This window comes from Saimiri boliviensis, chromosome 17 (assembly GCF_048565385.1).
Source record: "Saimiri boliviensis isolate mSaiBol1 chromosome 17, mSaiBol1.pri, whole genome shotgun sequence".
Taxonomy (NCBI): domain Eukaryota; kingdom Metazoa; phylum Chordata; class Mammalia; order Primates; family Cebidae; genus Saimiri; species Saimiri boliviensis.
Window position 1 is genome coordinate 41,604,556 of NC_133465.1, and position 14,847 is coordinate 41,619,402.

General features: G+C 43.8%; 1 protein-coding gene across 2 annotated transcripts in view; it reads right to left on the reverse strand.

Annotated features, from left to right (window-relative positions):
* Positions 1-679: 679 nt before the first annotated feature.
* Positions 680-14,847, reverse strand: part of KAT7 (lysine acetyltransferase 7) — a 40,203-nt gene continuing 26,035 nt past the window's right edge. For both annotated transcript variants that reach the window (XM_039476753.2, XM_039476752.2), the window contains 7 exons: positions 13,392-13,583; positions 9,306-9,395; positions 8,658-8,798; positions 7,180-7,273; positions 3,883-4,029; positions 3,242-3,348; positions 680-2,358 (listed from right to left, as the gene is read on the reverse strand). In XM_039476753.2, coding sequence (XP_039332687.1) covers positions 2,257-2,358; positions 3,242-3,348; positions 3,883-4,029; positions 7,180-7,273; positions 8,658-8,798; positions 9,306-9,395; positions 13,392-13,583 — 873 coding nt within the window. In that variant the 3' untranslated portion in view covers positions 680-2,256. The remainder of the gene's footprint in view (positions 2,359-3,241; positions 3,349-3,882; positions 4,030-7,179; positions 7,274-8,657; positions 8,799-9,305; positions 9,396-13,391; positions 13,584-14,847) is intronic.

Genomic DNA, 14,847 nt, shown 5'->3' on the forward strand with positions numbered 1-14,847 from the left:
TCCAGTCACCCACCCGAAATATGTGACACACACACACTCTAGCCTTGTAGAACAAAACCCTTAGATCGTCCACTGTACGGGGTTCTTACCACTACTGGCCACAGTGAACAAAACCATTCCACCACATACAATTCCCAGCCTCCTCCTTTCCACCATACAGAGGTAAGTAAGTGTTCAGCCACCCTTTTCCCGTGCTGGGTACTTCTTACAGGAAAATGCAGCTATTTTCACAAATAATAATTTCTACTTGGGAGAAAGTCAATAATTAGCAGTGACACTGCTCGATACTGGTGAATGAGCTTGGAGATGAGAAGGGCTGTCTGTTCCCATCTCCCACGGGCATCAACTGTTCTCCCACATATCCTAACTTCCTATTGATTCCTTTGCCCCTAAAATCAGAGAAAAATGGCACTCAGTGAAATGGCTAATACTGACTAATCATTGCTACGTATACCGATTAGCTAGAACCAAAGTGAGGCCGATCAAAGTTTTGCCACCATCTAGACAAGTTCAGAGTGAGCACTCCTTTGATCTTTATAGACAGCCTGCATCACAGGGTAAAATATTCCATCCCTTAAGAGTTTACTGCTAGGGAAAGCAAATCCCAAGTGCATTTACTAAGCTGCAGATCGTGTGCACCATTTTCACGTATAAATGAGAGCCCCCAGATGAAAGAGACTTGAGCAGAGAACATGCTTTATTGAGGAGTAGATATAGAAGAGCACATTCTACCACGTGGGGAAGGGTTTAGCTTCTGTAAAAGGCCTTTACCCCTTAAGAAAACCCCCAGTGAAGTTGCTTTTGGATAAATTTTAACAGTGACACTGAAACTGGAGGGGAGCTGCCACTGAACATGCTTAAAATTAGCTCCCCCGACCCACAGTGAATATAAGTAGTGTACAGAGATGACAAGAGAAAGGCACAAATGACCAGAGTCAGGGATTGCGGTGAGGGCTCCACATGAAGACAGCATGTTGCAGGAGACCAAGTTGGGAAGGGTGACATGTCATACATCAAAAGTTGCCCCAAGATAGCAGGTTATAATGGGCTAGAGAGAAATTAGAGGGAACATCTCTTCCTTCACTTAAACAACACCAAAAATAGAAGACCAGAGAATAGAAGGATGGTACGAATCCCAAAAAGGAAATGGAGGAGGAGTTCGTGGAAGGGTAGAAGCACTTTAATCCTAGAGGGAGGGTGAGGCACTGTTGGAAAGAGAAGCAAACCTTGGCAGGGGTGGCCATTCTGCCTTGCTGAGTCATGGGCTGAAATACAGAAGTCACTTTCAATCATTTCCAACTTCTCCCAGGGCATTCAAACAAAACCAGTGCAATGTATATGGAAGTACAGATGTACTACATCAGGTCTGGTATAGGAGAAAAGGTTTCTGCAGTATAATTAACCAGTTAGCATGTAGCAGGAAAGGGAGAACTGGATATGACTTTGGCACCTGCAAACGTACAAAGGGACTGGAAGTAAAGAGAGAAGGAAACTCTTACTAGTGGGTACTTTCTAGTGAGACAAAAAGAAGTACCCATTCCCTTCCACCAAGACACTGCCCACTGCCCACAGATGAACTCAAACACAGAAACACCACTTCATTCTTCTCTCCATCTCATTCAGATAAATTATATGCTAGTCCCTGGGAAGCTCTTCAAAAGTATTTGGCTCTGTTTAGCCCAATACTGATCAAAAAGAGGTCTCTCAATCAAAATGAAGGAAAGAAATTTAAAGCAAGATGAAGCCCAAAGTGAATGGACCCCCCCCCCTCCTAATCCACACACACCCACAAGTGCCACCTCTTCCCTGCCCCTCCATAGAACACACGTATTAGGAGTAACTGGAAAGGTCCTGGTGGTGGCAGCCATATTTGGAGGTCTGGTGACCAGGCAGCAAGCACTAGTACCACGCTTAGAAGACACAACACAACCTCATGGGGCGAGAGGACATGAGGAGAGAACCAGTGACTGGACAGGTACAGTACCATAACAGAACTCCTTGGGTCAGTGCTGAGAGATCTGCACTCAAGTCTAATACAGATCCCATCCAGGCAACCTCACTGAGGCCGAAACAACAGTTCCTCAGAACCAGCGTCTGCAGTGTACATGAAGGTCGGAGCCAGGACAGTCCTGAGGGGGATGGCCTTCCCGAAGGATACTGTACTTGCCAATCACAAGAGCAACAGAAATGACAGACAGATCCCTAGGGTACGGATTCCTACTGCCGGGGTTCGCTGGCTCGGAATGACAGGTCACTTTAAGTGCCCTTGGGAGGGGTCCATTTTAAGCAGCTGGGATCCATGGTTTTATTGGAGTTGGACCTTTTGGCCTCTTTGGCTATCCATTCATCAATCAGGTCCTGGGGGAGAACAATGGGAAAAAATATTACACACTTCTGAACTCAAGTGTCTTTACATAGATTCCAAAATATAACTGACAGCCAAGAAGGGACTGCCAAAGTTTAGCAACATATTAGGGTATAAAAAAATACTATTTTGGCCATGCGCGGCGGCTTACACCTGTAATCGTAGCACTTTGGGAGGCCGAGGTGGGCAGATCACAAGGTCAGGAGTTCGAGACCAGCCTAGCCAATATAGTGAAACCCCATCTCTACAAAAAATACAAAAAATAGGCCAGGTGTGGTGGTGGCAGGTGCCTGTAATCCCAGCTACTTGGGAGGCTGAGGCAGGACAAAGGCTTGAACCCAGGAGGCGGATGCTGCAGTGAGCCAAGATCAAGCATTACACTCCAGCCTGAGTGTCAGACTGACACTTCGTCTCAAAAAAAGAAACCTATCTTTTAACTTACAACAAACTGCTTTCCTACCTAATCCATTCTTCCTACTTCACCCTGCGTGAGAAATGAAAATCATCGCTCACCTACCTTTACTGTGTGAAATAATTTAAAAAATTAGAAGTGAGCATGAGCTGAGACAACATTTGTGAAGATTCCACTGAAGATGGGCAATTTCCACCTAAGAAAATCATCCAATGACAGAAGTGCTGCACAACATAACGCTGCTTCACTTGTGCTATCCAAATTTGAGACAGGAGCTTACCAAAAGCTTCTGATGCCGGTAAGGCAACACAGGCGTCAGTGCCAGCTACAGAAATGAGACCCAGTAAAAGGGCCGTGTAGTGGAACTCCTTTAAGCGAAGATTCTCTTGAGTCTTAATGCCCCTACTTTGCTCTGCTAAGCCTTGAGGGACATCCAGCAATGAGCACACTGATGAAAACCTTACCTGTCTCTTTAAAACTAGGTGTTTTCCCTTCCAGTACTTGAGCATCTGAAGGGCCTGCAGAGTGCTGACAATGTCCACAGGATTCACAGCCGTCTCCTGACTGATTTCTGAAACAGAAGAGCTACTGACAACTTGCCCTAAGTGCAGCTGCCCACTCCCCCGTCTCCCAACCAAGGTCTACTTTTCCTTAAAGGAAATCCAATGGACAGAATCTTCTGTACTCAACCCAATCTGCTGAAAGAGTTTACAAAGCATTCATTTGACCAGTTCAAATAACTACAGAAGGACATTACAGCAAGAAGCTACTGTTGTCTCCTTAGAAATCAGGGTCAAGTACAGATCAAACTAAATTCTTCCACCCTTGCATAAATACACAGGGATGTCTTTCTCAGAAAGATGAACCAAAAGACTTCAAGTTTTTCCTCTTGACTTTTATAAGAATTAAAGTGTTAGGAACTCTGGATTTGAGAAGCCAATTAATAACTATTCCCAGGGGCCCAATGCTTTGCTAGGCAACTTTGGTGAGGGTCTTTGCAGTGGTCCATATTCAGTGTCTTCCATTCTCATATTCAGGGGAAACATAACATCCAGTAGAGTAAACCGCTTGAACCATCAACCATTTCAAGGAGTCAAAAACCAACCTTTGATAGAAATCTCTTTGCCTTGGAAATTATGCAGGTAGCGGAGAAGTACTTCTTTCCAGTAACTGCGATAGCTTATAAGCCCCAGATCTGAGAGTGGACGTTCTGGGGAGCCAACTTTTTCTTCGACTTTGGAAAGCAAATAACCTGCCAGGGAACAAATACAGACTTTTTCTAGCAACACTAGATCTTATCCTAACAGCAAAAAACAGTGTGCCAACATGAAAGAAGGTTTAAGAGGCACAGTCTAATCCATTAGGGTTTAGCCATTCAGTGGAATACTGTGTGATAAGTGCAGTACACCACCTTTGTAGAAACAAAAGAAGAATGTGTACTTGCATTTACATGACACAGTAGATCCCCCTTATCCACAGGGAATGTGTTCCAAGACTCCTGGTGGAGGCTCAAAACTGGAAAGTAACAAATCCTATATATACTATGTATTTTCCTATCAATAAATATCTATGTTATAGTTTAACTTACAAATTAGGCGCAGGAAGAGAACAATAATAAAACAGAACGACTAGAACCATATACTATAATAAAAGTTACGTGAAGGTTGTCTGTCTCTCAAAATACCTTATTGTACTGTACTCACCTATTTTTGGACTGCAGTTGACTGTAGGTAATTCAAACTGCAGAAAGTGAAATGACAGATAAGGAGGGTACTACTGTAATAGGCACTAAAAGAACTCTGGAAGGCTTCACTATAAATCATTTTGGTAACAATGATTCTCTGTAGGTGTGTGTTGAAAACAAGGGAGACAGGAAACAAAAATGTGAAGCCACTTCGTTATATGGTTTTTAAATCTTGGAATAGTAAGAACAGATTATCTCAGTACCACCCATGAGATAGTGGGGGATGTAGAAAACCCAAATGATGGGCCAGGTGCGGTGGCTCACGCCTGTAATCCCAGCACTATGGGAGGCCAAGGCAGGTGGATCATGAGGTCAAGAGATTGACACCATCCTGGCTAGTGAAACCCCATCTCTACTAAAAATACAAAAAATTAGCCAGGCGTGGTGACATGCACCTGTAGTCGCAGCTACTCAGGAGGCTGAGGCAGGAGAATCGCTTGAACCCAGGAGGTGGAGGTTGCAGTGAGCCAAGATTGCACCACTGCACTCTAGCCTGGGCAACAGAGCAAGACTCTGTCTCAAAATAAAAATTAAAAAAAGAAAGCCCAAATGATGAGGCCTCTAGATGTAAAGTCTAAACACCTAACATTCAATTTATACAAAATACACAAAACATCACTATGGCGATGAAGTCTACAAAGTTCGTAATCTGGGAAACCCTATTACAACTAACCTGCTTTCTTTAACAAAAACACAGCAAGGAAGAAAAAGATGGGAGTGGAAAGTTTTAGACTAAAAGTGAATTTTGAGCCACATTTCTCAATAGTACTGTTAAAAAAGAACAAAGTCACACCAGGGAAATTTGAATATCACAATTTATGACATGAAGGATTTTTTTTAATCCATTAAGCCTATGTAATGAAGTGGATTTTTTTTTTAAGGTGTAATGGGCCTTATCTTTTAGAAATACCAAAATAGGCCGGGCGCGGTGGCTCACACCTGTATTCCTAGCACTTTGGGAGGCCGAGGTGGGTGGATCACCTGAGGTCAGGAGTTCAAGACCAGCCTGGCCATCATGGTGAAACACCATCTTTAAAAAAAAAAAAAAAGAAACATCAAAATAATGGCAGGTGGGAATAAAGGTAAAACAAGATTAGCCCCCAGTAAAACTGTAATTAATGGGGCCGGGCAGGGTGGCTTACATCTGTAATCCCAGCACTTTGGGAGGCCGAGGCGGGTGGATCACGAGGTCAAGACATCGAGACCATCCTGGTCAACATGGTGAAACCCCGTCTCTACTAAAAATACAAAAAATTAGCTGGGCATGGTGGCGCATGCCTGTAATCCCCAGCTACTCAGGAGGCTGAGGCAGGAGAATTGCCTGAACCCAGGAGGCGGAGGTTGTGGTGAGCCGAGATCGCGCCATTGCACTCCAGCCTGGGTAACAAGAGTGAAACTCCGTCTCAAAAAAAAAAAAAAAAGAAAAAAATGAAAGAAGGCTTAGAAGGCTAATTCTAGGAACTCCAATTTTGATTATAATATACCCTGTCCTATGACCATGGACATGAAATAACATACAGTAGAGCCTTGTTATTCTCAGCAGTCGTGTTTTAGAAAGTCGCCAAGAACCCTGACTTAAGTGAATAGTGATCTGCTGCTCCTAGGGGAAATACAGGGAGGGTTAGGTTCCTGCAAGCCTCTGGTCATATATTGATCAACTATCAATATATAACCTTATTTTATGTTTCTGTTTTAAAATGCCTTATTTAATATATACTGTTGATATCATTAACATTGAACTCACTGCCAGCAATTCTGTAATTCGCCTGAAGGAAGCTAGCTAACCACTATAAGGTACACCAGTATTCCTGAGATGAGCAACATCAGACACATCAGCACTACTCACAGGGGGCATTTACAATCAACAGAAGGCCAAGAATGTGTGGCACTAACACAGTGAAAATGAACTTGTTTACAGCATAAGAGTTGGAAACTCTGAAGTCAGCCGGGAATGTGCACATCCATGACTCTTATTTTTGCTGCTCTGTGCATGTCCACGAATGACCACAAAAATGTTAGGACTGATTTTGGGGTTACAAATAAAATTTAGTGAGTAAGCAAATTCACAAACAGAAACCACAATTAATGAGGGCAGAGTATATTACACAAAGGGTCCAACGGATATACATATTACCTCTAGACAAGTCCCTACAAAAGTGAAATCCCTAGCATCAAGGAACAGATTTTTAAGCCTCACGCATGCATGTGCTATTTAAAAGTTGAAAACTGGGATAATCCTAAAGAGCTTACTTTATCATCCTCTGTACCTCCTACTAATTAAGTAGGAGTCCAGTATTCTTTCAATGTTCAATGCATATCAGGCAGAATGACAAATGTTCAGGTTTTTCCTACTTGTTCATTCATTTACTAAATATCCATGTACCTCCACTACATTCCAGGAATTGCAGAGACCACAGGACAAAAAGACAACAATATTCACATCAGGCATCCCCAAACTTTTTACACAGGGGCCCAGTTCACTGTCCCTCAGACCGCTGGAGGGCCGCCACATACTGTGCTCCTCTCACTGACCACCAATGAAAGAGATGCCCCTTCCTGAAGTGCAGCGGGGTGGAGGTGGGGGGGGCCGCAGTTTGGGGACACCTGATTCACATGGTCCCTGCCTTGTGGAACTTATGACTTAGCAGTTTCACTTACTGAAATCAATGAGCATCTTGCCATAGCCCTGTCTCATGTACTGAGGCATGGTAAGGATACAGGATACATTGTAGTTGAGGAATGAATTCTTTTCCTAAAATCAAGAGCAAACAGATGAACATGTCATGAGGATTTGAAACCTAAGGTTTCAGCACTTCCACAGATACCAAACAAGGTTGCTTCCAAAACACCTGGCTGACCAGTCCCAAGGAGTGGCTGTCAGGTGCACAGCTGTTACATCCACACGTTTTATGATGGCTAAAGCCATTACTCATCCCAGATTTCCCTAGCTGAGACCTCTAGTCTCATTTTAAGGGGGCTGACTCTGGGTTCCTGACAGCCACAGAGCAGGGCAAGAAGGTTAAATGCAATTTTTGAAAAGGAGCTGCCTAATGGAAGAAAAGGGAAGGAAAAAACACAGTAGGTCCTCATTCTGCAAGGGGTAAAAAAAGCAATCACATTGAATCAAATCAAAATGTATGATTCCACTTATAAGAAATATCCAGAATAGGGAAATTTATAGAGACAGAAGGGTTGAGAGGCACTGAGTGGAAATAGGAGTGATTGCTAACAATTTCCTTCCAGGATAATGCAAACTGGGTTGACTGCACAACTCTGTGAATACACTATAAACCACTAAACTGTACCCTTTCAGTACGTGAATTTATGGTGTATGAATTATATTTCAATCAAGTTGTTATTCTGAAAGTCATAAACAAAATCTGGCCTTGGTCCGGGCGCGGTGGTGCACATCTGTAACCCAGCACTTTGGGAGATTGAGGTGGGTGGATCAATTGAGGTCAGGAGTTTGAGACCAGCCTGGCCAACATGGTAAAACACCATCTCTATTAAAAACACATAAAAAATTAGCCAGGTGTGGTGGTGGGCGCCTGTTATCCCAGTTACTCAAGAGGCTGAGGCAGGAGGGTCACCTGAATCCAGAGGTGGAGGTTGCAGTGAGTCAAGATCATGCCGCTGCACTCCAGCCTGGGCAACAGAGTGAGACTCTGTCTCAAAAAAAGAAAGAAAGAAAAAAAATCTGGCCTTGGGTCTTTAAAAGGCACAGTGGTGTTAATCACAGAAGGGACCGTGCTAGAAGGAGCCCAGCTAAACAATCAGGCTAAAGGAGTATATTCCTGGTTTTAAGCTAATAACACAGAGGCAGGCAAAGCCAGGAGAGTTGGCTTGCCTACAAGATGTGGGCTTGTGGGTTACTAGGGAGGGCTCTGGCCAGTCTAATAGGCAGCTCCAGTCCATAACTCTAGAAATGAATGAACCAGAGCTTTTAATAAAAACTGCATTTTCATTAGACAATCTTTGATACACGTGTTTGCCTTTCGTAAAAAATTTATTTAACAGAAGGGGTATCATCAGTGCCCAGAGTACAGCTTCTTCCTGTCAGTGATTTTAGCCCCCAACTGCCAACATCAATCACCCTGCTCTGGCCATTGGCTTCATCATCTCCAGATTCTGCTTACCTTGGAAAAATATCCAATCAGGTGACAGCCAGTGTTGTCCGCCTCTGTCATAACATAGAACAGGAAGGGTTCCACATCATAATATAATGTCTTGTGGTCCAGAAAAAGTTTGGCCAACAGGCACAGGTTTTGGCAGTAGATCTGGAAGCAGAGAGAGAAATAGAATTCATGTGTGGGCCACTGATTCCTAGACAGATAAAGGCCTAAAATTGACAAACATACCATAATTGTTAATGAAACGTCCTCACAAGGTGTGACAGAGACAAAATACATTTCTTTTGTTTGTTTGTTTGTTTTGAGACCTCCGTCTCAGGCTGGAGTGCAATGGCGCGATCTCAGCTCACTGCAGCCTCCGCCTACTGGGTTCAGGCAATTCTCCTGCCTCAGCCTCCTGAGTAGCTGGGATTACAGGCACGTGCCACCATGCCCAGCTAATTTTTTTTGGGTTGTATTTTTAGTAGAGATGGGGTTTCACTATGTTGACCAGGATGGTCTCGATCTCTTGACCTCGTGATCCACCCACCTCGGCCTCCCAAAGTGCTGGGATTACAGGCGTGAGCCACTGCGCCCGGCCCGACAAAATACATTTCTTCTGAAACCTCTGAATATACAACATTACAATTCCTTTCTCAAGTCACCACTTTTTACCTTGTTTTTCTTGCCATCCACTTCAAACACGGAGATTGAACCTTTGCGATAGATCTCATCACCAGGTGGGTGTTTCCACACACACTTGGCCTGCAAGACAATGAAATTCTCATCAGGGAACCAGAGCCTCCCAACAAGACTGCTCCTCAAAATGGAAAAAGAGTAACAGGTCAACTCTGGTTAACGAGCTACAGGACAGTCGGGCAAGTTGAGAACATACAGCAAAACAGAGATTTTTTTCCCATAAAACAAAGGCTTCTAGTCATTTGAATATATTTATGACACTTTTATAGCAATCTGGAACTAAGCATTGTGGATTACATTCTGGCACTGCTTTAGCCCAGGAGATTAAAATCACCCACTACATAAAGGCCAAATAAATAAGAATACCTTTGCTTATTACCAAATGCCTCAAGCCAACAGGAAATTCTTAAGCAGCTTATTTCCAGAAGCTTAGGGTGGCTCAGTACTTTACTCTCACCTTTACCCATAACTTCTCATTATCACCTAGTCATTATGGTCTTCTTTGTTCAGATTAGAAAACCCACTCACAATGGTAAAATCATGCACCACTACCTGTCAGCCCTTCTCCCCTGCAACTGCATTCCCTTTGTTGCATAAGGAAATTAAGAGAAAGTCCTGTGACTTAAAAAAAAAAAAAAAAAAAAAAAAACAAATCAGGGCAAGGCAGCCTGGCCGAGCAGCAGAAAGCTAGGGTCACTTGGCCACAAGGGGGCACAAAGTACCCCCTTTTCCTCAAGCCTCAAGTGCTAATTATTTTAATGCAGCCCGCCAGCCCGCCAGCCCACCAGCCCACCAGCCAATCATCTGCTGTTAAGTAGGTGAATTATTTTAAAAATTTACATTTTAAAATGTTGTATAGGGCCAAGCACCGTGGCACATGCCTGTAATCCTAACACTTGAGAGGCTGAGGTGGGCAGATCACCTGATGTCAGAAGTTCAAGACCAGACTGGCCAACCCCATCTCTACTAAAAGTACAACAATTAGCCAAGCATGGTGGCAGACGCCTGTAATTCCAGCTACTTGGGAGGCTGAGGCAGGAGAATTGCTTGAACCCAGGAGGTGGAGGCTGCCACGAGCAAGACTGCTTTAAAAAAAAAAAAAAAGTTGTTTAAAAGTATAGATATATAAAACTCTTTTCTGAGACTAGGGTCTCCTCTATCACCCAAGCCGAAGTGCAGTGGCACAATCAGAGCTCACTGCAGCCTTGAACTCCTGGGATCAAAAAATCCTCCCATGTAGCTAAGATTATAGGTGCACAGCTCCACGCCTGATTAGTTAATCTTTAAAACTGTTTTTGAAGCAATAGGGAGTCACTATTTTACCCAGACTGGTCTCAAATTCCTGGCCTCAAGCACTTCTCCCACTTCAGCCTCCCAAAGGGCTGGGATTACAGATGTGAGCCACTGCACTTGGCCCACGCAACACTTTCTATTACGCAATTTTACTGTGGCTCTTTTTGTCAACTCAAGAAGCATGTTCCAATTTGCCACATGTAAACCCAAATATTTATTAACTGGAATCCCTCCAAGAAAGTTCCGCCTGTAGCTTGTTCCTATCTCTGCCCCTTTGCTGATGCTGGCTGTTCCCAACAATAACCAAACTAATGCAACAATTATTATCTGTTTAGAAACAGAAGCCAAGCCAAAGGAAGACCATTTCATTTCAGTGATCACACCTGAAGCAATGGGAATCAGAACAGGCATGGGTAAAACAGGTATTTCCTGAAATCTGATTTTTATTTTTTTATTTTTTATTTTATTTTATTTTTTTTTTGAGACTGAGTTTTGCTCTTGTTACCCAGGCTGGAGTGCAATGGCACGATCTCGGCTCACCGCCACCTCCGCCTCCTGGGTTCAGGCAATTCTCCTGCCTCAGCCTCCTGAGTAGCTGGGATTACAGGCACGCACCACCATGCCCAGCTAACTTTTTGTATTTTTAGTAGAGACGGGGTTTCACCCTGTTGACCAGGATGGTCTTGATCTCTTGACCTTGTGATCCACCCGCCTCGGCCTCCCAAAGTGCTGGGATTACAGGCTTGAGCCACCGCGCCCGGCCTGAAATCTGATTTTTAGAGCATGTAATACAGATTTTCAAATACTCAGAATGGTTATTTGATCCTCAGATTTATTTAGACCCTTGTTTTTCTTCTTCTACTACTATTTCTTGCCCTTTTGGCTATTTCATTGGTTAGTGTCACTTAACCAGAAACAAAAGGAAAAAAAAAAGGCATAAATAATAAGCAGTTCACATCAATAAAAACAACAGCTTTAAAAAAAACAACAACAACAGCTTTGCTTTCACATAGTAAAACCATTTTACTTTATCTCCATGGACTGCCATCTGTCAGTGCCCCCCCTCTGACCCCATTATTCCCTGTGTACTGGTATCTCTAGCATTCCCGGCTAATCCCCTCCCCTCCATTACTCTAGCCCCATGCAGTCAAGTATGCCAGGGCCTGGAGAACCTGAGTCAAAGCGACAGTTCTGGGCCCCAAACCTACAGGCCATGTGCTCCTGAACTGGGAAAATAAAAAAGCAGTATCACCAACCAAACTGGGTAGAAGAGTATGACGACAGGAATCACAAGAAGCCTGCTCAGCATATAGAAATCCTGGAAAATAAAAAGGAAGGGGAAGAAAAAAGAGACACCCCAGAGGCCTTAGAGCCAAATTATATTGTGATCATAAGAACAAGAGCCTGGCACGATGGCTCACACCCGTAATCCCAGCACTTTTGGGAGGCCCAGGCAGGTGGATCAAAAGGTCAAGAGATCAAGACCATCCTGGCCAACACAGTAAAACCCCGTCTCTACTAAAAACACAAAAATTAGACAGGCGCCGGGCGCGGTGGCTCAAGCCTGTAATCCCAGCACTTTGGGAGGCCGAGACGGGTGGATCACGAGGTCAAGAGATCGAGACCATCCCGGTCAACATGGTGAAACCCCGTCTCTACTAAAAATACAAAAAATTAGCTGGGCATGGTGGCACGTGCCTGTAATCCCAGCTACTCAGGAGGCTGAGGCAGGAGAACTGCCTGAACCCAGGAGGCGGAGGTTGCGGTGAGCCGAGATCGCGCCGTTGCACTCCAGCCTGGGTAACAAGAGCGAAACTCTGTCTCAAAAAAAAAAAAAAAAAAAAAAAATTAGACAGGCATGGTAGCATATGCCTGTAGTCCCAGCTACTCAGGAGCCTGAGGCAGGACAATCGCTTGAGCCCAGGAGGCAGAGGCTGCAGTTAGCTGAGATCGTGTCACTGCACTCCTGCCTGGGCAACCATCTCAAAAAACAAACAAACAAAAAGCAAACAAAAAACAAAAAAAACCCAAGAGAACGAAAAAAGTCTTCTCTGTCTGAAAGGCCAATCGAATCTCCACCCCTTCCCCTGCTCCCCACCCTTGCTCCATGGCAGCAATTCCCCTTAAGACAAAGCTTCTGTATTCTGTAACAGAGGGGGAAAAAACGGCTTCTTTTTTTAAGCTGCAAAAAATCTAGTAAACATATTTGTCAACAATAACAGATTCATTAGGAAATAACAGATTATTAGGAAAAAGAGGGTAGGGCACCAAAGGACCCATTCTGCTACTTTCATAACCCAGGCTGATCTCCCTTAAATATTAAGGTAAGTACCTACTCAGCATATGTTTCCTGGGCATCAGCTGTCCACACTAGTTGCTAGGGATATGAAGGTGAGCCATGCTGTCCCTGCTCTGCCTAATGAAGTCTGTATTTTCATGTAGTTTGGGACACACAAAACCTGGGGGCAGAAGTCATTCATATTCCAAGCAGGAAATGCAGAGGAGTAGGCAGCAAGAACAAAAGACAGGAAGATGTACATGACAGGATGTGGTAAGGGCCCTCAGCCGCTTTGGGTGGCACCCAGCACCAGCCATGCTTCAGGCTCTACACCATGCCTGGAACTGTGGCCTTCCATTTCCTATGCCTTCGTCCTACTGCTGAGGAACACCGAGAAGGTGCCTGAATAGATGTCATCGCTATGGCCAAATCTAGAGATCCTTCAGCTTACTGCCATCACGTTCAAAGCAGAGGAACCCACGACAACTCACCATGTGCCGGCGGAGTATCGTCTGGCTCTTCATGTATTTTAAACAGAATTCACACATATAGAGACGTCCCAGCCGTGCATATTCTTCAGGATAGGGAGAATGGTACCAGGTATCAAGCTCATAGCGGCCAAAAGCAATTGTTTTAATCATGTTGCTTCCCTCTGTGATTTGGCCTTGCAGCCTTAACTTCTCCTATTGCCAAGAAATCAAAGGTCAAAGGAGGATTAGAATTTATTGTCTTTGTTTTTAGGCAGGGCACGGTGGTTCCTGTAATCCCAACACTTTGGGAGGCTGAGATGGACAGATCACTTGAGGCCAGGAGTCCAAGACCAGCCTGGCTGAAACAGCAAAACCCCATCTCTACTAAACATAAAACAATTAGCCAGGTGTGGTGGCGAGCACTTGTAATCCCAGCTACTGGGGAGGTTGAGGCAGAAGAATCACTTAACCGAGGAGGCAGAGGTTATGGTGAACGGAGATCATGCAACTATACTCCAGCCTGGGAGACAGAGTGAGACTCTTGTTTTAATAAATAAATAAATAAACAAACAAACAAACAAACAAACAAACAATACCGTTCTTTTTAAAAGCTTGTGTACATGCCACCATGCTAGGCTATGAAAAAAAATCAGACAGATTTGGCTTCTACTCATGAGAATTTACACTAAAGAGAGCTACATGAAAAATCAGGCAGGCATATAGAAAACTTACTACCCATACTGCCCAGAGGGGTTTCTCTGCTACCTCCCACATTCTGGGCCTCACCAGAATGAGACCTTGGAAACTTCATTTTTATCAGCCTAAACCAAACTGAATTATCAAGAAAGTCATCACAGACACAAACTCTTAACCCTTGTAAAGTATTCTAAAACTAAACAAAATGTTGACTTAGAATCTGCCTTCAAGTAAGCTTCTGCAGAAGCTTTTATCAAACTACACAAATCTCTATGGCATACATCTACAACGGCCACTTAGAAAAAAAAGTAGGCCCTTTAAAAATTATTTTTGAAATGTGCATGGTAATTCTGGAATCTAAACTCTAGGAAGTAGAAAATATTTCTGGCTGGGTGTGGTGGCATGTCTGTAGTCACAGCTACTCAGGAGGCTGACGTGTGAGAATCACTTGAGCAAGGGAGGTCGAGGCTGCAGTGAGCCATGATGGTATCACCGCACTCCAGTTTGGGCAACAGAGCAAGACCCTCTCTCAGGAGGAAAAAAAAAAACAAAAACAACTCTTTTTTTTTTTTTTGATATGCTCTGAGTTGGCTACAAAAGTATTATAATTTGTAAGCACAACAGGTGTAAAGTTGTGAAAGGTTAGCCTAGGAGATACTCCATGCAGGAATAGGATAGGGAAAACCAGCATCAGCAACAGCCCAGTCCAGCCAAGGGTAGCCAGCAAATCCTGCCTCCACCAAGTTTTCAACAAGTCTAGTTTTGATACAATTTTTTTTTT